The sequence below is a fragment of the Oryctolagus cuniculus genome, chromosome 3, assembly GCF_964237555.1.
Source record: "Oryctolagus cuniculus chromosome 3, mOryCun1.1, whole genome shotgun sequence".
In the NCBI taxonomy this organism is placed as follows: Eukaryota; Metazoa; Chordata; class Mammalia; order Lagomorpha; family Leporidae; genus Oryctolagus; species Oryctolagus cuniculus.
In genome coordinates this window covers 20,551,736-20,574,512 of record NC_091434.1, presented here as the reverse complement: position 1 = coordinate 20,574,512, position 22,777 = coordinate 20,551,736, and the positions used below count along the sequence as shown (strand labels likewise).

Sequence of the window (22,777 nt, the reverse complement as noted above, 5' to 3'; positions counted from 1 at the left end):
CATCGCCTTCCCTTCAAGGACCAAGCACATCAAGGGCTCAGGGAGCCTGGAGTGGGAAGCACCGCCCCTTACCTGGCTGTGGGGCAGTGGTCCCTGACAGCTGGACGACAGGACAAGGAGCCCCCTTACTGGCCGGGGGTGCCTTCCTTCTCTTCTCCACCAAAGCAGCCGCCTCCCGCTGAGCACCAGGGCCCTGCCGGGGCTGCACTGAGCCAGACTGGGCCATGAGAGTCCCACCTGTTCTCACCCCGGTGCCTCCCCCAGCCCCCTTCCCTGCGACCGCCTCCAAAGCGGCCACAGCTGGAACCATTCTCCAAGCTGCCTTTCATCCTTGGTGCGGCCCCCACCCCCAGTGGCCCCTGTAATTGTGGTCTCGGGCGGCGGCTGCGGGGGCTGGGGCTGGGCTCAGGGCCAGGGCCCAGGGCAGGTCCAGGGCGGGGACTGGGGGCTGCTGATAGGGGCTTGGCCCTGGCGTGGGTCAGACGGGGCTGGGGCTGCAGCTGCAGCTGTGCCCTCTGGGCCTCATTTTCATCCGTGCCAAGGCTCTGTGCCTGCGTCCACGTCCCCAGGAGAGGGGCCCCATGCCGGGGGCCGAGGAGGCCTGCACCCCAGTGCCAGCCTGCAGAATCACTGTTTGCCTCCTGGGCTTTCCAGGGTTCCCCCGCCCTCTCCCCTTGGCACCCCTCTATTTCATAACAGTGGAGGTGGGGAGCAAAGGGCCCCCCCCCGCCCCCATCAGAGAGAGGCCAGAGGAAGCCATCAGCCTCCCCACTAGGTGGGCATTCCCGAGTGCCAAAGACCCCGGGGCCACTGGTCAGAAATGCAGAGCCCCAGGCCTTGTTCTGGGGAAGGCTGACTCAGTGTGTGCGACCTGGAACCCGTATTTCTCACAGCAGCCCACCCCCAGGGGATGCATGGGATACGTCAAGCGTGGGAAACACGCGTGTGAGCGCCAGACAGGGAGCAGTGGAGGCCTGCAACCTGGCTGTGAACCCATTTCCTGTGCTGAGTTGAGCCTGTTCCAAAAGGTTTTCGGGCCTCAGTTTCCCCCAGAAGCCAATGGGAGTGTGAGACTCTGCCCCGCTGGTGCCCTCTCCCACCCCGGGTTTCTGCTTCCTTCCTGTGTTGAGTGCGATCCTGCCCTGTGCCTACCCGTTCTCACCCCAAACTCCAGTCTCTCAAGCTGTCCCTGTGCTTGCGCGTGGACGGGGAGAGTGGGGAGGCCAGGGGGTGGCTGGGGTCACACAAGGCTCTGGCTGACGCAGTCTGCTTCCTGCCCCCGGCTGTTTTCCTGCTGTCCAGCCAGACTGCCCCCCCCCACTGCCCCACCCCCACCCCCAGCAGCCTCAAGCCCTTAATTCCTGACAGCTGCGGTGGCTGCCGGCAGAGATGGGGGAAAGGGGCGGGGGCTATGCCTCAGCCTCCTCAGTGCTCGGGCCACCCCCACCACCTGACAGTCTGGGGACAAGGAAGGTCCCACCCCTCTCCTCCAGTTCCCCTGGGATGGGCGATTCCAGGAATGGGCCCCTTTTGTTTCGGAGCCCAGAGGCTCCAGAAGTTCTGTTAGCCAAGAGGGGCTCATTTCAGAGAGAGAGAGAGAGAGAGAGAGAAGAGGAGTTGGAGGAATGCGTGTGTACAGCGCGGGAGGCCCGTGCCCATTTCGCAGAGGGGGATGCTGAGGCCACAGCAGAAATAGCATTCACTGTCTGGCCCCAGGTTAGAACTGGAACCAGAAGCCAGAGCCTCTATGCCCTAAGCCGCTGGCTCTCCGAGCCTTGCCTGGACTATGCACTCGCCCTGTATTGAGGGGAGAGTCTGGTGTTCAGCAGGGGAGGGACAAGAAGGGGTCCCAGAGGGCAGTGGTGCTGAGGACCTCCTAGGAGGCCATGTGCACGCAGGGCCAGGGTAGAGCCAGGGCGAGACCCGCAGCATCCGTGTGCACAGGCAGGCGGCACTCAGCACTCGGGGTGGGGGTGCAGCCGCCGTGCAGGGAGTCTGGAGCGCTGGGGTCAGTTCCGGCTCTTCCACTAATTTGTGTGGCCTTAGCCAGTCCTGACCTGTGGGAAGCCTCTTTCTTTTGGTGGATGGCCCAAGTGCTTGGGCCCTGCACCCCATGGGAGACCAGGATAAGTACCTGGCTCCTGCCATCGGATCAGCGCAGCGCGCCAGCCGCAGCGGCCACTGGAGGGTGAACCAACGGCAAAGGAAGACTTTTCTCTCTGTCTCTCTCTCTCTGTCCACTTTGCCTGTCAAAAAAAGGGGGGGTTTCAGTGAAATGACCTCAAAATCCACTTCGAGGATTCAAAGGTCCTCTACGCCCTCCTCCCAAGAGGGCCACCCTAGGGTGCCAAGCTTCATAGCAAGTCCTGCCCGGAGCCAGGCACTTTGGCCATCATTACTTCACTGGCTAGATGACCAGATGGGACGCGGCTCGGTTAACATTTCATAAAGGGGCAGAGCTGTCTTGCCCAGCAGGAGGCACCTGCTTAAGGGCACCCAGCAACAGTGAGGAAGAGCCAGAGACTACCAAGCTCCTGTGCAGGACCCCACGCCCCCTCACTAGGCAGGCCCAGGGAAGCCCCCCCCAACCCCACCCTCGCCCCAGGTAGAGGGGCCAGCTCTTCCCTTGCACGTGCATGTGTTGGGGTGGGGGCGCGCTCGCCAACAGCTGCATCTCAGCCGCCGGGTACACACACTTCGCTCGACACGCTTTGCCCACACAAACCAGCGCGCCCCTGTTCAGGGGCACAGACCTAGAGACCTCTCCTTCCCCCGCCCTCGCCACGATCGCTCCCACCCAGTCCGGAGCGGACGCAGTGGCCGGCGCCTCGGGAGGCGCACACGCCTCCACACCCCCGTGTGACGTCACGTGGGGTAGAGCCCTGAGACACCAAATGGGGGGGGGGAGGAAAGGGGAGGCGGCAGCGCTCCCCGAGCTGGGACAGTCACTCGCTCTCCGGGCTGTGGGGCCGGGTACAGACAGCGCCGCCCCCCCCTCGGCCGTCTCGCAAGCCCTCGGGAAGCGCAGGCTCGCAGCACGGCGCTGGGGGGGCTCCCCGGCACCCCAGCCCCGAGTCCCCAGCCCGCTGCACTTCTGGGCCCCCCTTACCCTCGAGAGGCACCAGGAGTTGTCGCAGGGGGGCCTCGGGAAATTCCCCGGACCCCTGTGCCAGGAGGTGCCCGGTTCGCCCGCTCCCCACCCCACCCCCGAGGGCGGTGCCCGGGGGCGCTGCCCCATGGAGCGGGGAGGCGGGCGCCGTCTGCTCCGGGAGCCGTGACCCGAGTCGGAGCTGTGTGTCGCAGCCGCCCCGACCCCCGCCGATCATGCGCCGCGACCCCCGGCTCGCCAGTCCCACCGGACTGTGAGCCCCCCCATTCCCCCGCCGTCCCGGCCCTCGCGCCATGGGCAGCGCCCACCCTCGCCCCTGGCTGCGGCTCCGACCCCGGCCCCAGCCGCGGCCCCCGCTCTGGGCGCTCCTGTTCTTCCTACTGCTGCTGGCTGCTGCCGTGCCCAGGTGAGCCTGCACCTCATGCTCCGCCCTCCTGGAGCGCTGGGACCCCCGGGGAGCCCCGGGGGGCCTCTGGTTCTCCCGCTGGGACAAGGGGGCCCGGGAGGGAGGGAGGGACATGGAAAGTCAGGGAGCTTCCCTCTCAGGAGGGGGTTAGACTGGTGACAAAACCTGGGCAAGTCCTGGAAGGTAGGGCAGTGTCCAGGAGAGTGATGGCAACCAGGAGGGGAGGCAGACGTGGAGGGAGCGGGACCAGCCTGGAGCTCCTGCCATTCTGGGAAAGTGCACCCCCACCCCACCCCCAGGAGACCTCCTCCACCTCTGAGATCACCCCAGCCCCTGGGAAGGGGTGGGAAGTGGGGAACCCAGGTGAGGTCAGGGAAGACAGCTGGAGAGGCTCGGTGTGTGTGTGACTGAGCGAGCCCAGCCAGCTGTGCTGCTGAGCGGCCCTGGAGTGCTTGTGTGCGTGGATGTGAGAGCTCCTGGGTCCCTGCGTGTTAAGACAAATCCCGGCATAAGTGCGGGTGTCTTTGCACGTGTGTCTGTAACTATGATGGCGTGTGCACGTGGATCGCATTGCTGGGTCTGTCTGTCCCCCACGCGGTGTGCATGCGTCTGTGTGAATGTGATGGTCTCCAATGTGCCTTTGTGAGTGGGCTCGTGGCGGACCCCGTGTGTACTGTGGCCTCTGTGCCCAGAGAGGTACGGGTGAGACCCTGTGTGTGCAGGCCTGGTGGACATGTATGCATTGGTGCAGGCTTACCTGTGTGTGTGTGTGTGTGTGTGTAGCCGGCTGAGTTGCATCGGAGGGGATGTTGGTAAGGAAGTAAAAAAAAAAAAAAAGGTTTAAGAGGTACAGATGGGCCCCAACTTCAGAGCAAGGGTTGGAACCCAGAGGGCCTCTGGCCTTGGGACGGCTGTGTTCTTAGACAGGCCCCTCCCAGCTTCCCCAAACACTTACCCACCCCGCCCCTCGTGCCCGCAGGTCAGCACCCAACGACATCCTCGGCCTCCGCCTGCCCCCGGAGCCCGTGCTCAACGCCAACACGGTGTGCTTGACGTTGCCCGGCCTGAGCCGGCGGCAGATGGAGGTGTGTGTGCGCCACCCGGACGTGGCCGCCTCGGCCATCCAGGGCATTCAGATCGCCATCCACGAGTGCCAACACCAGTTCCGGGACCAGCGCTGGAACTGCTCCAGCCTCGAGACTCGCAACAAGATCCCCTACGAGAGCCCCATCTTCAGCAGAGGTAGTCGCCCCAAGCCCTGCCTGGTCCCCCACCTCCACCACAGCCATGCTTCCTCCCCAGGGGCTGCACACACTGATTTCTCTGCCTCTTCCTGGGCTCAGAAAGGCCGTGGGGCACAGAGAAATGGATTGCATGAGGGTGGCGCTCCTGGCTTATTGTGCTCTTACACTGACACCACCCCCCTCAGACCCAGGAAACCCTCATGTCCGTCACCTGCCTCAGTTTACCCTCCACTTAGTGAACCACACTGAGGATGAAGAGCCACTAGAAGGGGCTGGGGACTTTGCCAGAGCGTGGGCGGGTGAACCACGGACACTTCTGCTGAAGCTCTTTGGGGGCTGGGGGGTGGGGAGGATACACCACCAGGTCTGTGTCATCCTTGCCACCTCCAAAAGCCCTCTTTGAATCAGAGGCACTGGGAGTGCGCGTGCCTGAGCCATACTGGAGGCTCCTACCCAGCAGGCCTGCAGGCCCTGCCCACCCTTCTGCCCCCAAAAGCTCAGAGAAGCTGCACCTGATTTTGGGGTGACCTCGGGGCTCACCCTGACAACCCCTAGAGTGGCCTGGGCTAGAGAGGCTGGAGATGCAGGAGGCCTGGTCACTCCCTTCTGTTCCTATCCGCCTCCTGACCTGGTATCTCAGGCCGTGGTGCTCAGGTCTTTGGGAAAAGACCTGGTCCTGCCTCCTGGATAGGTCTCTCTGGGTATGTCTCCTGGTCCCTTGAGACATGTCCAGTCCTCGGTGCACAGTGCAGGAGGAGGGGTCTTCATATCCCCTGTAGCCTTTAGGCACATGGCTTCTGGGGGAGCCAGGCTTCAAGGCACCCCAACTTCAGAAAGAACTCAGAAGGCCAGGGCCTTTCCCTTTGCACCAGGACCCCTGCGGGGCCCCCAAGTCAGGGGCCACCCCAGCCTCCGTCGGCTGCCCGCCCCGCCCGCGCGCTCCCTCCCGTCTCCCCCGCGCGCCGGCCCGGGGCGCCGTTTCTGCCCGCCGAGCGCAGCCCGCGCGTGTGGCGGCTTGCAGCCCCAGCTAATCCCCGCGGGCCGCCAGCCGCCTCCCGGCCCCAGCCGCCCGCGCGCCCGCCCCACCCGCTCCTCCCGCCCCGTGCGCCCCGCCCGCCCCGCCGCGCGCTCGGCGACACCAAGTGACAGGCCCTGGCCAGGCCGGGCCGGGGCTCCCCGCCGCGCGAGCCTGCTCCCACCCTCGGGTTTCCAGGTAGCCCGCACTGCCCGCAAGCCCAAGGTCCTCGTTTCGGTGTCCTCTTGCTGGGGGCCAAGGCGGATGCTGAGGCTCTCACCCCGCGCTTCGGGTGAAGCCAGGCAGGGCAAGTCCTCCATCCCGCTCCCCGGCCCCGGAGTCCCCTCCCGTCTTCCGGTGCCCTCCAGTCTGAGCGAACCCAGGCGTCCTGATCGGGCGCCGGGACCGGCCAGCGCGGCTGGGGTGAAGGACCCGAGGTCTCTCTCTGCAGCTGGGGGCGAGGTGGGAGCGGGGAACAACGCGGGGTTGGCTTGGCGCCAGGCGCTCCCGGGTTCACCTGCAGTTTAATAAGCGGGAGGTGAGCTGGGGGGACGGGTGGGGGAGAGGTTAGGGGTGGAGGGGGAGGCTTGCCAGGGCTAGCCGCGGCGGGGCGGTGCCCAGCGCCTGTAGGGGGCGGGACCGCAGCTCCGGGGCTGCGGCGGGGGCGGGGCTCCCTCCCGGGCCTGGGCACACCACCCTACCCTACCCTCTGTGTCTTGTGCCCCCAGTTAGGACAGCTGGCTTCTCCCCCTTTGGAGGGGACTCTGGACCTCTGGAGGGAAAGCCACGGCTCCCTCCTCCGCTGGTCACCCCTGCGCCCCTCCCCCACACACATCCGGGGTCACTCTTCTTCGGGGTCATTTCCTGGTCCATCTTGGCCCATCTCCTCCAAGACTAGATGAATTGGAATTCCACGAAGCCACTCCTGGTGGCAGTCAGCCCCTAGTTGTTCCCTGCGCATGGTCAGGGACCTCAGTTCCCTGCCCCCCAAATGGAGTATGGTGGATTGATATCTCTTCTGACCCAGGGTTCCCAGGGGCTTCTCTTACAGGTGGGTTAGGGACCACCCGGAATCAGCTGGGGGAGGGCCCTGAGCCCAGGCTCACTGCTTTGCCCAGCGCAGGAGCTGCAGGGACCTGGGTGCCCAGGGCACTGGGGTAACCCCAGCTGTGTGTGCTAGGGACCCAGGTGGCTGGTGCCTGGGCAGACATCTGTTGCAATGAGGACCCCTCCTTCTCCCACTTGGATTTGAGGAAGAGGCTGCTGGGCGCTGGGCCCAGGCACTGGAGTGGAGAGGAGGTGAGAGGCTAGGCGGGGCATGCAGTGGATTCACGAAGCAAGACCTAGGAGGCCCCCCATGGTCCAGGTGCTACCCTTCCTAAGGCCCAGACCTAACTGGAGTGGAAGGAAAGGGGGGGCGTGAGGCCCTGAGCAAGCCAGCAGAAACTGGCAGCTTCGGTGTGCAGCTTCTGCCCTCCAGGGCCCTGCGCCTTCTCCCAGCCCCCTTGTACATTCATCCTGGGGTCTTGGTTTTATACCTAGGCCTCCAGGGCTTGGAGTTTGTAGCAGCACTCAGGTGGAGAAACTGAGGCACAGGCCATCATATCCAGGATCACCTAAGTCCCTGCTATTCTAATGACACCCAGTAAATCAGCCAGCACTTGCTCTATGTCAGGCACCGTTCTACAGCCCCTTTACCCATGCTTTAGCCTCCTTCTACAGTCCCCGTGCGGCAGGTCCTATTATTATCCTCATTTTACAAATGAAGCTGAGCGAGGTTGGGTAACTTGCCATTAGTCACACAGCTTGTAAGTGAGCAGTAGAGCCAGGAATTAAATAGGGTCTGCTGATTTCAGAGCCTGCGCCCAACCCCCTGCTACACCGCTGATAGCAGCTCCCCCCGAGTGCCCAGAGGTGAGCTGGTGCAGTGGGCATGGCTGCCAAGCAATGAAGCTGACATGCACACATGCACACACCTACACATGTCTGTGCACATGTGTGGCCCCATCCAGTGTCATGCTGAAGAGTTTCCACATGGACACAATTCTCTGCTTAGGCACACAGATTACGTGCATGGAGGGAATGGGGACCAGGCCTCTCCCCTTCCCTCTCTCTTTGACTGGGCTCTGGCTTCTCTAGCCCCTCCTAGTTCCCACTGGCTCCTGAATCCTCTCTCCTCCACACCCCCCTGCCCTCCAAGCCTCCTCCCAGCCCCTTCCTGGTCGTTGGCTGTGGCCTGTAGCAGCAGCTGACTCCACTTAGAGGCTGGCAGTCCCTGTCCCAGATCAAAGGCAGAGCGGCTAATTGTGCGTCTTAACGAGCCCCCCCCACCCTGCTCGGGGGCAGCCCAGCTGGCCACGGCCCCGCCCTACTCCCCCTCCAGCTGGCCAGATGGCACAGTGCCTGCGTCTACCCCAGACAGTCGGGGCCAGGACCGAAACTGGGGCCCTGAACGGGAGCCGGCGCAGACCCAGTAGGCTGGACTTCGCTGAGGCCTGGATGCTTGGACCAGAGGGTGACGACACTCGCCCTGCCCTCATTGACACGTGCCTGTGACAGCTGTCAGAGGCCATGGGATGCCGCAGGGGAAGGCATCTTTAGCTGCCTGGGGTAGGGGTGCTGTCTTACATGTCTCCAGACTCACCAGACTGCCCCGAATATGACAGAGCCTGGCAGATGGTGGTCGGTCGGTTGGTCTTGTGCTTCCCTCTGGACCACGGCTAGCTCTTTCCTCCTGTCAAGTGCAGACAGGGCCCTGGGAACTGGACACTGGACTACCAGGGTGTCTTTCTCAGCAGTGGGGTGACTTAGAGCCACATGTCCTGCAGCAGGAAGTTGCCAGGCCAGTGACCGCGGGCTCCCCTCTTCTGCACTGTGTGTGTGCATGTGCGTGTGTGTACATGTGTGTGTGTGCATGTGCGTGTGTAGGGGCGGGTGATTTCTGAGGCTTGGGCTGCCTCTGGAGGACTGAGTATTGCCATGTGTCCTAGGAGCAGGCTGGAGACTCTGCCAGCAATGAGAGAAGTGCTCAAGAGGCCAGGGATAGAAGCAAGGTGCACTTCCCAGGGACTTGGGTCAACCCTCCTTCCCCAGAGGCCCCATCAGCCGAGCAGTTTCTGCCCCTGCCAGTTCCCAGCATCCCCTTTGAAGGCTCAGGTGCCATCCCCAGGCTTCTTGTCTGCTCATAGCGGGGCTTCCTATGGGAAAGGTGCTGAGATGCTTTGAGGCGCAAGGAGACGCTAAGGAAGGACAGTCTGCTTCCTGGGCTTCTAGCGGCCTCCATGGTCTATTCTAGAATGAGTCATAAGCCGAACTCTCCCTGGCCAGAGCGAAACAAGAAGCCAGGCCTGAAAATGCAGCGGATCTGTCAGGAGGGAGGATCAAGCACAGCTAATGGGTACGCAGTGCGCACTGACTGGGCCATTATTCCAGGCACTTCACATTTACTGACTTGTTTGCTTCTTGGAACTACAGCAAGGCAGAGAGTAGTAATCTTGGGGAAACCGAGGCACAGTGTGGTGACGCTCACTTGGCCAAGGTCCACATAGCTGTTAACAGCTGGGAAGTGGAAGAGCCAAAATTTGGACACAGGCAACCTGGCTCCCAAGATTAGATTTTTAACTCCTCCTCTTCCTCTTCCTCTTCCTCTTCCTCTTCCTCTTCCTCCTCCTCCTCCTCCTCCTCCTCCTCCTCCTCCTCCTCCTCCTCTTATGATTTTGCCAGGGCAGGAAGTGGTGGACAGGGATCTGTGGCACTGGGAGCAAGGATTTGCAGTACACTTGGCCTGGTTGGCCTGGTTGGCCTGGCGTCACTGTCCACTCCTGGTTGGCCTTCCTGGGTCTGTGCCCCTCTGACATCTGACTTTGATACTGGGGTGGAAGGGCCCAGACTTCTCATTTGCTGTCACTTTCTGGTCTCCCCCAAGGCCATCAGCTTCCTCCTAGGTCTGGGCTTCTCCCACGAGAGCCCTTGCCACAGATGGATTCTCTTGTCATAGGCCCAGAAGATAGCTCAGTCAGGAGCACCACGAGGGAAGGCAGGGTAGATAAGTCAGTGACCAGGCTGGCACAGGTGCGGGTCCCTGACTGTGGCTGGGTGCGGGTGAGGCTCTGTGCCTCCTGAGAATCTAGGGGGAGGGTCTGCCTCCGCTTGACCTTCCCTCTCAATTTTCAAAATACGATATGCCGTACTCCCTGCAAACCGCTTGACCCACCTGTAGCATCCCTCACACAACCTGTGCCACTGACCCAGGGGGGCCACAGGCAGAGTGTCCATTTCAGGCATGTGGACAAGGAAAGGGACATGTTGCTGCTTCTCTGTTCTGCCTCTGGAGCCTGGTCATCAGGGAGACCTGTGGTGGGCACACACCAGGCAGGTAGAGAATTTTAGGAGCAAACTACCTCCTCCTGTTACGGACAGCTCCTGCAGCCCAGAATTCCATCACTGGTCAGTCACTCTTTTTTTTTTTTTTTTGACAGGCAGAGTGGACAGTGAGAGAGAGAGACAGAGAAAGGTCTTCCTTTTTGCCGTTGGTTCACCCTCCAATGGCCTCCAAGGCCGGCGCGCTTCGGTCGGCACACTGTGCTGATCTGATGGCAGGAGCCAGGTACTTCTCCTGGTCTCCCATGGGGTGCAGGGCCCAAGCACCTGGGCCATCCTCCACTGCCCTCCCCGGCCACAGCAGAGAACTGGCCTGGAAGAGGGGCAACCGGGACAGAATCCAGCGCCCCGACCGGGACTAGAACCCGGTGTGCCAGCGCCGCAAGGCGGAGGATTGGCCTAGTGAGCTGCGGCGCCGGCCACTGGTCATTCACTCTTCAGGTTAACCAATGTCTCCTATCTGGAGGCATATTTTTAAAATTTCAGGCATCACTTCGAGAGGGATCTGGGTTTAGTGGATACTTGCTGCCCTACAGGAGAGATGGAGAGCTGGCTCAGGATGCTGTCAATCAAACTGGGAGGGTAGTGCGCTGGCCAGACTCCTGCCCTGCTTTGACTGCTACCCTTGAACCTGATCCTTCCTCCCCGCCCCCTCTATTTCCTTTCGATGGGCTGAGAAGTGGGGAGGGCAGCCAGGGCGATGGGATATCGAGGCCTCTTCAGAGTCTGTGTTTTCTGGGTCTCTAACCGCAGGTTTCCGAGAGAGCGCCTTCGCCTATGCCATCGCGGCAGCCGGTGTGGTGCACGCCGTGTCCAACGCGTGCGCCCTGGGCAAACTGCGGGCGTGCGGCTGCGACGCGTCCCGGCGCGGGGATGAGGAGGCCTTTCGTCGGAAGCTGCACCGCTTGCAGCTGGACGCGCTGCAACGTGGAAAGGGCCTGAGCCACGGGGTCCCGGAGCACCCCGCCCTGCCCCCCGCCAGCCCGGGCCTGCAGGACTCCTGGGAGTGGGGCGGCTGCAGCCCGGATGTGGGTTTCGGCGAGCGCTTCTCTAAGGACTTTCTGGACTCCCGGGAGCCTCACCGAGACATCCACGCGCGCATGAGGCTCCACAACAACCGGGTCGGTAGGCAGGTGAGAGTCCCATCACCCCTGGGTCTGCGCCAGACCCCCCCCGGGGGGGCCCACCCATTCCCCACGCCTCTTCTCTTCTGGGGACCACAGGGCTCCCCCATCTCATTGCCCTCTCTAAATTCAGTCAACAAACATGCATCAAGTACCAGGGAGTAGATTAAGACCAGGGACCCCCGGGGCTGAAAGGGCTTTGGTTCTGGGCTACCACCACCTCCTGCGGGAGCCACCTGCTCCTTCCTTTTCCTCCCGATGGCAGAGAAAGGGCTGGGCTGACAGTCAGGACCTCAGGCGTCCGCCCTGCTCTTCCCCTGTAGAGCAAGAAGGTTGAACTGGATCAGGGGAAGCCCCCCCCCATCTCCACCTCCCAGCTCCCCTGGCCAGTGATTCTGTGACCTCCTCCCCTGGGTTTCCTGTGCCGTCCACTGGACATGCTGGAAAGGTTGTCCCATTGCCTGCCACCTTCCTCCTTCAAATGCTCCTGCTACTTCAAAGGTCATTCATGCAAAAGAAGTAAATGCATATGTAAATCAGAAGACTAGGGGGGCGGGGAGGAGTGGGGGACCACAGCCTGCGCCAGCCTTGTGCTTACTGGGCGTTCAGCCCTGTGCGGACCGCTGCGCCACCTCTCAGCCTATCTAGTTCCGACAACTCGCTCCGAGGTGGATGCTGTTATTAACCTCATGCTCAGATGTGGAGACTGAGGCATAGATTGACTAAGAAGCTTGCCCAAGGTGTTGCAAGGGGGAGAAAGTGGTGGAGGCAGCGTTCGCCCCGAGGCGGTTGAGCTCGGAGCCTGGGCCCTTTAGTTTCCCCCACAGAGCACCCGAGGTCCGGTCTGGTCTGCACCACGATGCTTGCTGGCCCTCACGGCCACTCAGGCCCTGCTTGCTCTGACTCCCTGCACATCCCTTCTCCTAATCCTGCCCCGTTCCTGGCCTCCCTTCACTCTGGCTGGTGCCTTCCCCGCTCCCCTTTCTCTCCGCCTCTGAGCCCCCACTGTTGCATCTTCTTCCTCCACAAAGACCAACGCAGCTGTTCCCTTCTTGACTTAGAGGTGGGGTAAACTGAGGCACACCTGCCCTCAGATCACCCAACTCCTCCCCCAGCCCCCGGGCCCTGCCCTTGTCTATGCAACTCTTTCCCCCAACTTCAAGATACCATTCTGGCCCATACCCCCTGCGCCTGCTCCTCCTCCTCTTCCTCGTTAAACTGGTTAATTAATGGCTGCTGCCTGTGGGAAGCACATGTTCTGGAGCTGTGGGCCTGGGAAGGCTCTAGGCTGGTTCCCACGTGGTGCTGACACCACAGGCTGTGCAGAGGAGTGCGCAGCCCTTTAAGACCTGGAGGGGCAGGATCCCTCCCTTCCAGCCCCTATGGCCCAGCTGTGAGGGCCCTGTCCTTGGTCCCTCTGATCCAGTGTGTGTCTTTGGAACGGACTGGGGGAAAAGGAGGCAGCGTGCAGTGTCCTGTGGGCTATGTGGCGAGGCTAGTGCCAAAGGGGTTCTGGGCAGCAGTCCTAGGGCATGCTGAGAGCTAGGTATGGGGTGAAGACCCTTGCCATTTTCCCTGGCCTCCTCTGGACTTCATTATCTTCTGTCTTCCGGTAGAGCTTTGGCCCCTAGTGGGTGCTCACTTCCTTGGAGGAATCCCACCCCCAGCCCCAAGAAAGGACGGCAAGGCCCAGTGGGAGTGGGAGTGGTGGACTGGCTCCCAGCCTACCCCCCTACCCCTCCACCCCTGGCGGAGCGGGGGCTCACAGCCTGGAGCGAGGCCAGAGGCTTTGGGACCGTTGTGGCAGAGCCTGCACCCCCTTGCTCCTCGTCCCTCTGGGACGGATGGAAGGCAAGGGAATTCCCCTGGAGATCTGGGATCCCCCCTCAGGAAGCAAGAGCCTCCAGTCCCAAGAGCCCCCTGCAGCTGCGGCGGCGGAAAAGGCTAGGGGAGCCGGAAGGAGGGAATTCCCCCGAGGGGGCCGACCCTGGTGGGAGGCGGATGGGGGCACAGCAGTAAGCAGGCAGAGGAATTCTACCGGAGGAAAGACCTGGCGCCGGTGCCGTGGGGTCCCCGCTTCTGCTTGGGGCCTCAGCGTTTGCCTCTGTACGGTGGAAGTGGCTTGGCTAGTCTCAGCGGGCAGGCGGGCAGGGGGGCGCTGACGGCCAGCGTTCCACCCCTCACGGCGGTGCCTCCCTCCGCAGGCGGTGATGGACAACATGCGGCGGAAGTGCAAGTGTCACGGCACGTCGGGCAGCTGCCAGCTCAAGACGTGCTGGCAGGTGACGCCCGAGTTCCGCGCCGTGGGGGCGCTGCTGCGCAACCGCTTCCACCGCGCCACGCTCATCCGGCCGCACAACCGCAACGGCGGCCAGCTGGAACCCGGCCCGGCGGGGGCGCCGTCCCCAGCGCCGGGCACCCCCGGGCCGCGCCGTCGGGCCAGCCCCGCCGACCTGGTCTACTTTGAGAAGTCACCCGACTTCTGCGAGCGCGAGCCGCGCCTGGACTCGGCGGGCACCGTGGGCCGCCTGTGCAACAAGAGCAGCGCGGGCCCCGACGGCTGCGGCAGCATGTGCTGCGGCCGCGGCCACAACATCCTACGCCAGACCCGCAGCGAACGCTGCCACTGCCGCTTCCACTGGTGCTGCTTCGTGGTCTGCGAAGAGTGCCGCATCACCGAGTGGGTCAGCGTCTGCAAGTGAGCCGCCCGGGGCTCCCCGGGCACACCCCCACCCCACGCCTCCCTCGAGAGCCCCGGCCCTGGCCCTCCGCAGCGAGCTCGGCCAGGGCAGCCCCCTTCTTGGCTCCTGGAGAGGAGGCTGGACCAACATGGACCCTCCTGGCTCTGCGGATCTGCAGTCGCGGGACAGCCCAGGACTGCTCACTCCTGTGGGCTCTGCGACAGCTCAGTTGGGCCAACGGTGGCCCTATCTCCTCGCACATGCGTCAGGCAGGTGGCTCCTGAGCCTGTCTCCTTTCAGCCTCAGTCTCCCGCCCCCGCCCCTTCCCCTGCAGCGGAGGGAAAGAGAAGAAATGGACATAAACATTCCCCTCATGGTTCATTTAACAAATATTTATTTTGCACTCTCGTGGCCCTCTGTCCGGGGATGAGGGGCACTGAAAACCCTGATGTGGATACTGGAGAGACACACACAGTGCCTGCCCACTGGGGGGTTACATTCTTGCTGAGGAAGAGGGACAAATAAACAAGTAAACACGCAAGGTCATTTCAAACGGTGCTATGTGCTGTGAAGGAAATAAAACAGGACTCTGGATGTAGAGTTGTTTTGCGGGGAGGGGGCGCTTTGGATAAAGCCACTGGTCAGGGAAGGCCTCGAAGAGCTGTGACAGTCATGCTGAGACCTGTCAGATGGGAGGGAGGGATTGAGGGTAACAGCTTTCCAGGCTGACGCCAAGCGGATGCAAGGGCTGTGGTGAGAAACAGCTCTGCCTCCTGGGAGGCACAGCAAAGAAGCCATTGTGATTGAAGCCACCAGGGGCTGGCCAGCAGGAGCGGAGCCCAGAGGGTGGGCAGGGGTCACACCTACTGTCCCTGCAGGTCAAGGGGGTAGGGGTGTTATTTAAGAGGAATGTCCTAAGCAGGGGACAATCCTGGTCGGATTCCCCCATGGATTGCTGCAGGTGGAACGGGCTGAACGGGACGAGATGACCACTGGAAGGCCAGGCAGGGGGTTACCACCATCCACCTAACCAGAGATGAGGCCTGAACTGGGTGGAGGCAGTGGCGAAGTCTAGAAGGGGCTGGAGCCCCCGCCCTCGGTGCCAACTCTCTAACCGCCCACCTTGTGCCTGAGCCCTCTGCCACAAGCCAGGACGAGTGGCCCTGCCCAGCAGCAACCGTCGGCAGAGACAGCAGGCACTCTGAGAAGAGTAATCCTGGGCAAGACCCAGCTCAGCCCAGCCCAGCGCCCCGGGGAGCAGGTGGGGCCAGGAGGTGCGGCTGGGAAGAGGGGGCGGGGGAGGGCCCGGAGACTCACTGTCTGGATTCTGGTCTCTCTGAGTCCAGGCAGGACAGGCAGGGCAGGCAAGTGAGGCTGGGGGGAAGGGGCATACTTCCTGGGCCTCTTGTGCCTGTAGGCTCCCAGCTCGGGGAGCCCCCTTGCAGGTCAGTGATCCCACCGCGCCCTCACATGCCCATAGGGACACTGTGGAGCTGGCGGTCTGGGCCCAGGGTTGCATTCCCCTTGGCTTCCAGACCTGATGTTTTTCCTGAAACAGACCCCCTAGGAGGAGGGCGGTGGAGAGGGAGGTGGGGTCAGGATGAGCCAGACAAGGACAAAGTTCTTGTTCCTGTCCCCAGTTGCCCACCTGCACGAATTCCATTTTCCCTCCCCTGTCCTGTGTCCCCCTACTCCTGGGTGGGGCTGAGACAGAAAGGAGGCCTCCAAGGGTGGCACCCGGGATGACCCAACGGTTGGGAGATTTGTCCCCACTGGCTTGCCTTCAGCCCCCTCCCTCTGATTGCCTGCATCCCAGCCGCTCCCAGGCATGCCTGGGGCAGCAGGACCTTGCAAATCCTTGGCTGGGCTGCCTCCACTTAGAACCGGGTTTTTCTCCCCATCCCCCAAAAGACAGCCCCATAGGCGGGCGGGTGAGAGTCCCTGGGGAGGAGGGGTGAGCGGGAGCAGCCAGACACACCTGCCTCATTCCTTTCCTCTTGATCACCCGGGAGAGAGCTGTGGGGGCTGGGTTCCCTACCCCCTTCCCCTCTCCCATTCCAGTGAAGAGGAGAGAATGCAGGGGGGGGGGGTGCTCCCACCCCCCAGCACTGTCCACTACAGCACTAGCCTTGGGCTCCCCCCACCCCCGCACTGCTTTCTAGGCTTAAAGAGGATGGAGCCGGCGGAGGGGAGACTGAAGAGTTACAGGATGAAGCCGGGACACCCTGGTGGAGCAGCAACACTGCAGAGCAGGGCTGTCTCCGGAGAGAAGGGGGTGGTGATTGGGCTAGGGGAGGGGACACATTTTAGTGAGTCAAGGCCTGGTCATCCGACCTGCAAAGGAGGGGAGGAAAAGGTGGGGAAGGAGCGAAAGGGGTCGCCCACCCACTGTCCTCTCCCTGGGCCGGAAACTGACCGGAGTGCTGGCACCAAAGGTAGAACCCACAATTGTAAAGAGGTGTGTTGGGACTTGGTAAAGGCCCTACATAGACATGTGGAGATGATAAGGGGCACTGGGCTATGCACACTGGCTGAAGCCTGATGAACCTGCTGTTTGGCAGTAGGGCAAATGGGCTGAAAGGAGGTGGGAGTGGGGGAAGCTGCCAGCAGCAAGGGGAGAACCAGGGGCCAGGCAAGGGAACAGAAGGTGCGCAGGGGTCACTGGGAGGAGGAGAGGGCCTCTCCCACCCCCAACGTCTTTCACCTGAAGGTCACCTGTTACCTCCTGGTAGGGGGAAGAAGTGCTGGGCGCTACTGGAACCCTCGTGGCCCCACGGTGGCGGGAAGCCGAGGAGCTAACGGGATGAGGACGGTGGACAGATCGGCAGGCAGTAGCAGGTTAAGGCTGGGGTGGGGTCAGAACCCAGGCATCCTGCTTTTCAGTCCCCCAGGAGCCGAAGTTGGGAAGCGAGCCGAGCAGAGGCGCAGGCGTGCAAAGGTGGACCAACGAGCTACAGGAGTGCCCCGGAGGAGGGTGAGAAGAAGGGTCAGGGCCAGCTGGCCACTCCTCCTCCTTCGCCCCCAGCTAGCCTCCGGCAGGGGGCCTTCCACGTTGGAGAGTGGCCAGGCCCCAGTCGCGGTCCCTCCCCTCTCCCAGAAGCACCCCCCCTCTTATGTGGTTGCCGGCAGCTGCCTGCGGTCGCCGCAGCCCCTGTGCTCAAGGCACGGGGACTTTCCAACAGGGGAAAAAATGACTTAATGAGAGTGGGAGCCGGGGGCGGGAGGGACAGGTCCCTGTAATCACCGCTCCGCTGTGGGGCCTGCACGCCTCCGGGCCCTTCCCCGGCTTCCTGCTGCCAGCGCCCCCCTTGGGCTCTGTTGGGGGAGGGGCATCCCTTTTCAGGATCTGTGCTCTCCGGGGGCCCTCCGGCCGCCTTGGCTCCCTAGGCTCGCCCACGTGGGAGCAGAGATGGCCTCGCGATCCCTCTCTGGACCTTGTCCTTGGAGTCGGCGCGCGGGGCGGGGGGGGGGGTGCGGGTAACTCTTGCAGGGTCCTCGGTTGGTGGGTTGTAGGGGTTAGGGATGGCGAGGAGAGCCCTTCGCCGCTTCACGGCTGCGCACTCAGAAAAGCCCCGTTGCTGTGGCAACCAGGGCAGCCGAGGTGTGTCCGCAGGGCTGGGAGGCGCCCCCCCCTTTCGCCGCTGCGAGCGCGGGGGTGGGGGTGTGCCGTTACCATGGCAAGGGTGCGCAAGGAGGGCACATTCTTCCCCAGGGTGGGAGCGCCCTGGGGATACGAGAAGGGGGGCGACGGGGGCGGCAGACAGGGGAGGGGGTGGGTGCTGGTCAGAACATGGGAGGAGTTTCGGACCAGACGAACCAAGGCTTCTAGGGTGGATGTGAGGAGTTAGGAATAGGACCCCCCCCCCGCCCCGGTCCCCAACAGCTTTCCCGGGGCCTCCAGCTGCCCCCACCGTTCTCTGGGGTTCAACCCCCCAGCCCCCGATTTCGGAGAAGGGACCTGACTACCGACCTGAAGGGCTTTTGGCTTTCTTCAAGGCCAGACCCACGGAACTTAAGGGGCGCGCCCTTTCCCCCCAGAGGAGCTGCAGCCCAGACTGCAGGCTGAAGCCCTGCAATTAAGCCCCTCACCCGCCCCTGTGCCGCCCGCCGGCCCTCCGCCAGGCGGGTCTGCACCGGCAATTACAGCCGCGCGTAGCAGCTGATTACCTCGGAGCCGGGGAGCAGCCGGGGTGGGGACAGCCGGCAGGGCAAGGGCTGTCCCTGGCCCCAGGGTCTTTAACTGGAGCTTCGGCTGCGGCCCTTTCGTCTTTTCCCGGCTCTGGAGGTTACAGGGAGGAGTCTATTTCGTGCTTCTTCCTGCTGTGCCTCAGTTTCTCACTCCTCGAACGCACAGTGCGCCTGGGGCAGAGAGACTGCAGGAGTGTGTGTGTGTGTGTGTGTGCGCGCGCGCGCGCGCGCGCTGCAGTGTCTGGAGTGGACAACAGGGTACTCCAAAAAGTTCAAGGCCCCCGAGGCCGGCTCTCTCCCGCCTCAGGCTGCCTCGTGGGTCTCTCCTGGCCCTGCGCCCGACCCCGTGGCCCCAGATCTATCTTGCTGAGCCAGCCCGTTCTGCATTTTTGTGGGAAACAGAAAACGGCGCCCCCTCCGGGCGGGAGGCTCCCCCTTTTTGGCCCACAAGGGAAGGCGATCTGCGAGTGCGATGATCCACTACCACTCCCCGACCCCTGATGTCCCTTCGTGCTTTTCCCGCGGACGGCAGGTCTGCCGGAGCTCAAGGAGCGCTTCTCGCCTCCCGCAGTCCAGCTGTCCGCATCTGGCCAGCAGCTGGGAGCCGCCCACCGCAAACTGCTGAGGACACGGCGCCCTCTGTTGGTGCAGAGCCTCGAAACGCCGGCTTCGGGTTGCACTGCCCGCCGCAACATCAGGTCTGGGGGCTCGCCCCGGTTGGGTGGGTCTTGGGTTCCACCCATTCGATACCCTTTGCCTGTGAATACCGCCCGCCCTCGGTCTCGCATTCCTCCCAAATCTCACTCCACAGGTTCCTTCTTCTCCGGCTGCTGCCTTGCTGACCCTGTCCCCTCCGTCGCCCTGCTCCTAAAACCCTGCACGGCGACCTAGCTGTCCCCACTTTCTTCATGGCCAGTCGTCCGAGCGCGGCCGCTGCTTGTGCGGCGCCATCTCTCAGCGCCCGATGTAGAAGTCCTAAATAAGGAACACGGTTACATAAATCACCGCCCATTTGCTCAATGGAATTCCTCGCCGCGTCCTTAAAAATGAGGTGGTTGAGGTATATTTAGTGACTGAGGCAGTGTTTGTTCTACGTGGGGGAGGGATCTTGGAAAATACAGAACAGCACAGCGCAGCGAAGGGGCCCTCTTGTACTGCAGCGAAAATGTATAGACGTGATTTGAATTTCAAAAGTCTAAAACAGGCATTGAAATGCTAACGGTATTTTTGGGTGGGGGATTACAGGTGGTTTGCAAGTTGTTCTCAATTTAATCTGCATCTCTCATTTTCTATAATGAACATGTGTTAGCTGGACATGGTAATAATCCAGTATTCAGACCATTTTGACCTCAATGTGAGCATTGAGTTATACAATACAAATATACTACATTTAAAATGTTTAAAATGGTACTTATTTGAAAGATTGAGATTGACTCCTTTATTTGTTAAATATTTATTTATTTATTTGAAAGAGTTACACAGAAAGAGGAAGAGAGAGAGATCTTCAATTTGCTGGTTCACCCCCAGCTGCCTGCAAAGCTAGGAGTCAGGAGCTTCTTCCAGGTCTTCCACCTGGGTGCAGAGGCCCAAGTATTTGGTCCCAAGTCTTCCTCTGCTTTCCCAGGCATATTAGCAGGGAGCTGCATTGGAAGTGGAGCAGCCAGGACTCAAAATGGGTCTCAAACCAGTGCCCACATGGGATGCTGGCATCATAGGCAGCAGTTGTATCCACTGTGCCACAATGCCAGCCCTGAGAGATTGGTTTCAGCTGTTGGTCCTCTCCTCAAATGCTTGCCACCGTCAGGCCAAGCCATGAGCCTGGGGCCAGGAACTCAATTCAGGTCTCCCATGTGGGAAACAGGGACTCAACTACTGGAACCATCACCTGCTGCCCCACCGGGTGCACACTGATGAGAAGCTGGAACTGGGAGCAGAAGCCGGACTCCACACCAGGCACTCTGAATGGATGCAGGTGCCTCAAGTGGTGTCCTAAGCACTGTGCCAAGTGTTCACACCAAATATACTAAATTTTACAAAGAATCCTTTTTAAAACTACGAATTGGGAGATCTGTCTCCTGACAAGCATTAATATGACTGTTGTTGGGATTTTCTGTTCAGAATTGGAGTGGTTTACAGTAAGAATGGGTTTCCAATCTCTGACTCTCAGAGCTCAGAGAAGCCAAAAGGTTGTTAAAAGGGTCCTGAAATCCATGTGTGCATTCAGTATTGTTTGTGAATGGAGTAGGTTATTTATTTTCCACTGCTTTTCATATGGATGAAGACGCTGCCATCATCTACCATACAGAAAGCTTGTATAAAGGTTATTACCTTTTGCCCAGTCTTCATCCTCTTCAGTCTCTGCAACCCTACATCTGAGTAACTGTCCTCCCCTCGGGCACACATCACCCTTGGGTGGCTGACAGCTGATGGTGCACTGCCTGGTCCTCCTCCCATTCACAGTGCTGCAGAGATTCCGTTCACTCGTTCCTTGCCTTTTTCTTTTGAAACAATTTCAAAGACACAGAAAGTCCACATTCCCCTGAACCACTTGAGTTAATTGCCTACAGGATGCTCCAGTATGCATTTCCCACAAATGAGGACATTCTCCACCCTAACCTAATACAATGCTCACAATTGGGACATTAACATTGCTGCATTAGCCCTGGCTAACCCACAGGCCTTATTGGATTTTCATCCATTGGTCCAAGGATGTCCTTTCAACAAAAGGATCCAGCTCAGAATTCTCTATGGCATTCAATTATCAGGTCTTTCCAGTCTCCTTCCATCAGAGATGTTTCCTAAGCCTTTACTTTCACAACCAGGGAAATTTGGAATACAAGAGACCAGTTATATTGCAGAATGTCCCTCAATTTGGGTTTATTTTTCAGCCCTCATGACTAGGTTTGTGTTACGTGGTTTTGGCAGCAATATTACAGATGTTGTTTTCCTCCTTGTCACATTATTGATCCTGATGCTCAAGTTTTCCCAGATTTGGTCCACCTGGCAAGCTGGCTTCTGTCACTATAGTTCTCTGAGCACCTCCTTGCTGTCTGGCACAGCAAGATGTTTCAGGCTGGTGTTGTACTTCCTCTGCCCCAGCCCTGGCATCAGCCATTTCTCTCTTCTTTGGATGGAGAATGATACTTAGAAACCAAAATCTGAGTGCAGGATGTGCTCATTGTTCTTGAAGTGTTCCTGCCTCCAGACCTCTCCTTTCTTTCTGGATTGATCTCTTTCTATGTGACCGACCCCTACTCATGCTGCTACTGTCCACACTCTCCTTGCAGGCACTGTCTTCCTCCTTCTTGTCTCTGATATAGCCCAGGGCAGCCTGACTGGAGGGATGTCTTGCCTCGCCTGACCCTGCATGATGGCCTTTGAATGACATTATTCAGAAAGGAAGTCAGGCAGGTAGGAAGGCTGGAAACAATTTCACTTACTCTTTTTTTTTATTTAATAAATGTGAATTTACAAAGTGCAACTTTTGTATTGTTGTGGCTACCCCCCACCCCGCCCCCGCCGCCACTTCCCTCCCCCCTTTCACTTACTCTTGGAGCTTCGGAGACACTTCTCACTACTCTCTCCTCCGAAAGTGGCAATAGCTCTTCCGGTTGTCCCTGTCCTCATACTCTATTATTTCTCCGATACTTGATAGCCAATCCACCTGTTTGTTCCTTGTCAATGTAGATCTTGAATCTGATCATATATCAGCCCCTTCATTACCATCTTGGTCCAAGCCACTGTCTTCTCTTGCCTTGATTGGCTACAGTTGCCTCCAAGTTGAGCCCTCACACCCAACCCCCCAGTCTGATTCTTTGGAACTGTCAGCCATGAAGTTGCCTTCTCAGCTCAGGATTTTCCAAAGTCTTCCTATCTCCTCAGAACACAAGCCCACATACTGACAGTGATTTACACAGAACCTCCTTGCTGTCCCCTTCAGCTCATCTCCTATTCACCTCCTCATCCATTGTGCTTCTGCCACATTGGCCTTCCAGGAGATCTTTGAATAAGCCAAACACCGTCCTGCCTCAGGGCCTTTGCAAGTATGATTTCCTTTGCCTGAAATAGATTTCCTCAATAGATTTTCCTTCCTTAGAATATTTCCTTATGAGAGGGAGCTTTACAGAACAACTCTTAGAAAATGGCAAACTTCCTCTTCCTTTTTATTTTTCTTTATAGTCTGTGTCACACACTTGACATATTTGTGTGTTTGTTTACTGTCTGCCTTTGTGCTCTATAATGGAAACTCCATGAGAGCTGAGACTGTGGTTTGTTCTGTATTTCTAATGCCCAAAATGGTAGTGATACATTGTAGGCATTAACTAACTATAAATGGATGAATGCATGATTGTCCATGGGAACAACTGCCCATCTCTGTCTTCAGGCTCAGCCTTCCTTCCTACAACTTTTCTTGACATTCTGGCTACCAACTAGACGTGTTTTGCCATGTGTCTGTGCCCCACAAACTAAAGATTTTTTACCTTGAGTCATCCTTTTATGTGTCTATATGTTAGTTTTAGGACTGGGACTCTCTTTGTTCATTGCAATTTTTTCAATGCCTCGCACAGTGCCTGGCATACAGCATCCATCCCAGATGCCACAATAGCCTCCCATCTGGCCCCTCTTTTTT

At 60.1% G+C, this 22,777-nt stretch overlaps 1 protein-coding gene and 1 long non-coding RNA gene across 5 annotated transcripts; both read left to right on the top strand.

Moving 5' to 3' along the window:
* Positions 1–2,912: 2,912 nt before the first annotated feature.
* WNT10A (Wnt family member 10A) lies at positions 2,913–14,512 on the top strand. The gene is made up of 4 exons (XM_002712483.5): positions 2,913–3,515; positions 4,495–4,757; positions 10,908–11,287; positions 13,483–14,512. The coding sequence occupies exons 1-4, from the start codon at positions 3,403–3,405 to the stop codon at positions 13,978–13,980; spliced, it is 1,254 nt and encodes a 417-aa protein (XP_002712529.1). The 5' UTR covers positions 2,913–3,402; the 3' UTR covers positions 13,981–14,512.
* An 854-nt stretch (positions 14,513–15,366) lies between these two features.
* On the top strand, positions 15,367–21,575 carry LOC127491561 (uncharacterized). 4 transcript variants are annotated; one of them, XR_007920279.2, is made up of 4 exons: positions 15,367–16,394; positions 16,692–16,933; positions 18,680–18,845; positions 18,959–21,575. It is a non-coding gene; the product is annotated as an uncharacterized lncRNA (long non-coding RNA). The 4 variants fall into 4 exon arrangements; XR_011387568.1 differs by having other exon boundaries at positions 15,375–16,394; positions 16,843–16,933; XR_011387567.1 differs by having other exon boundaries at positions 15,375–16,417; positions 16,843–16,933.
* The last annotated feature ends 1,202 nt before the right edge of the window (positions 21,576–22,777 follow it).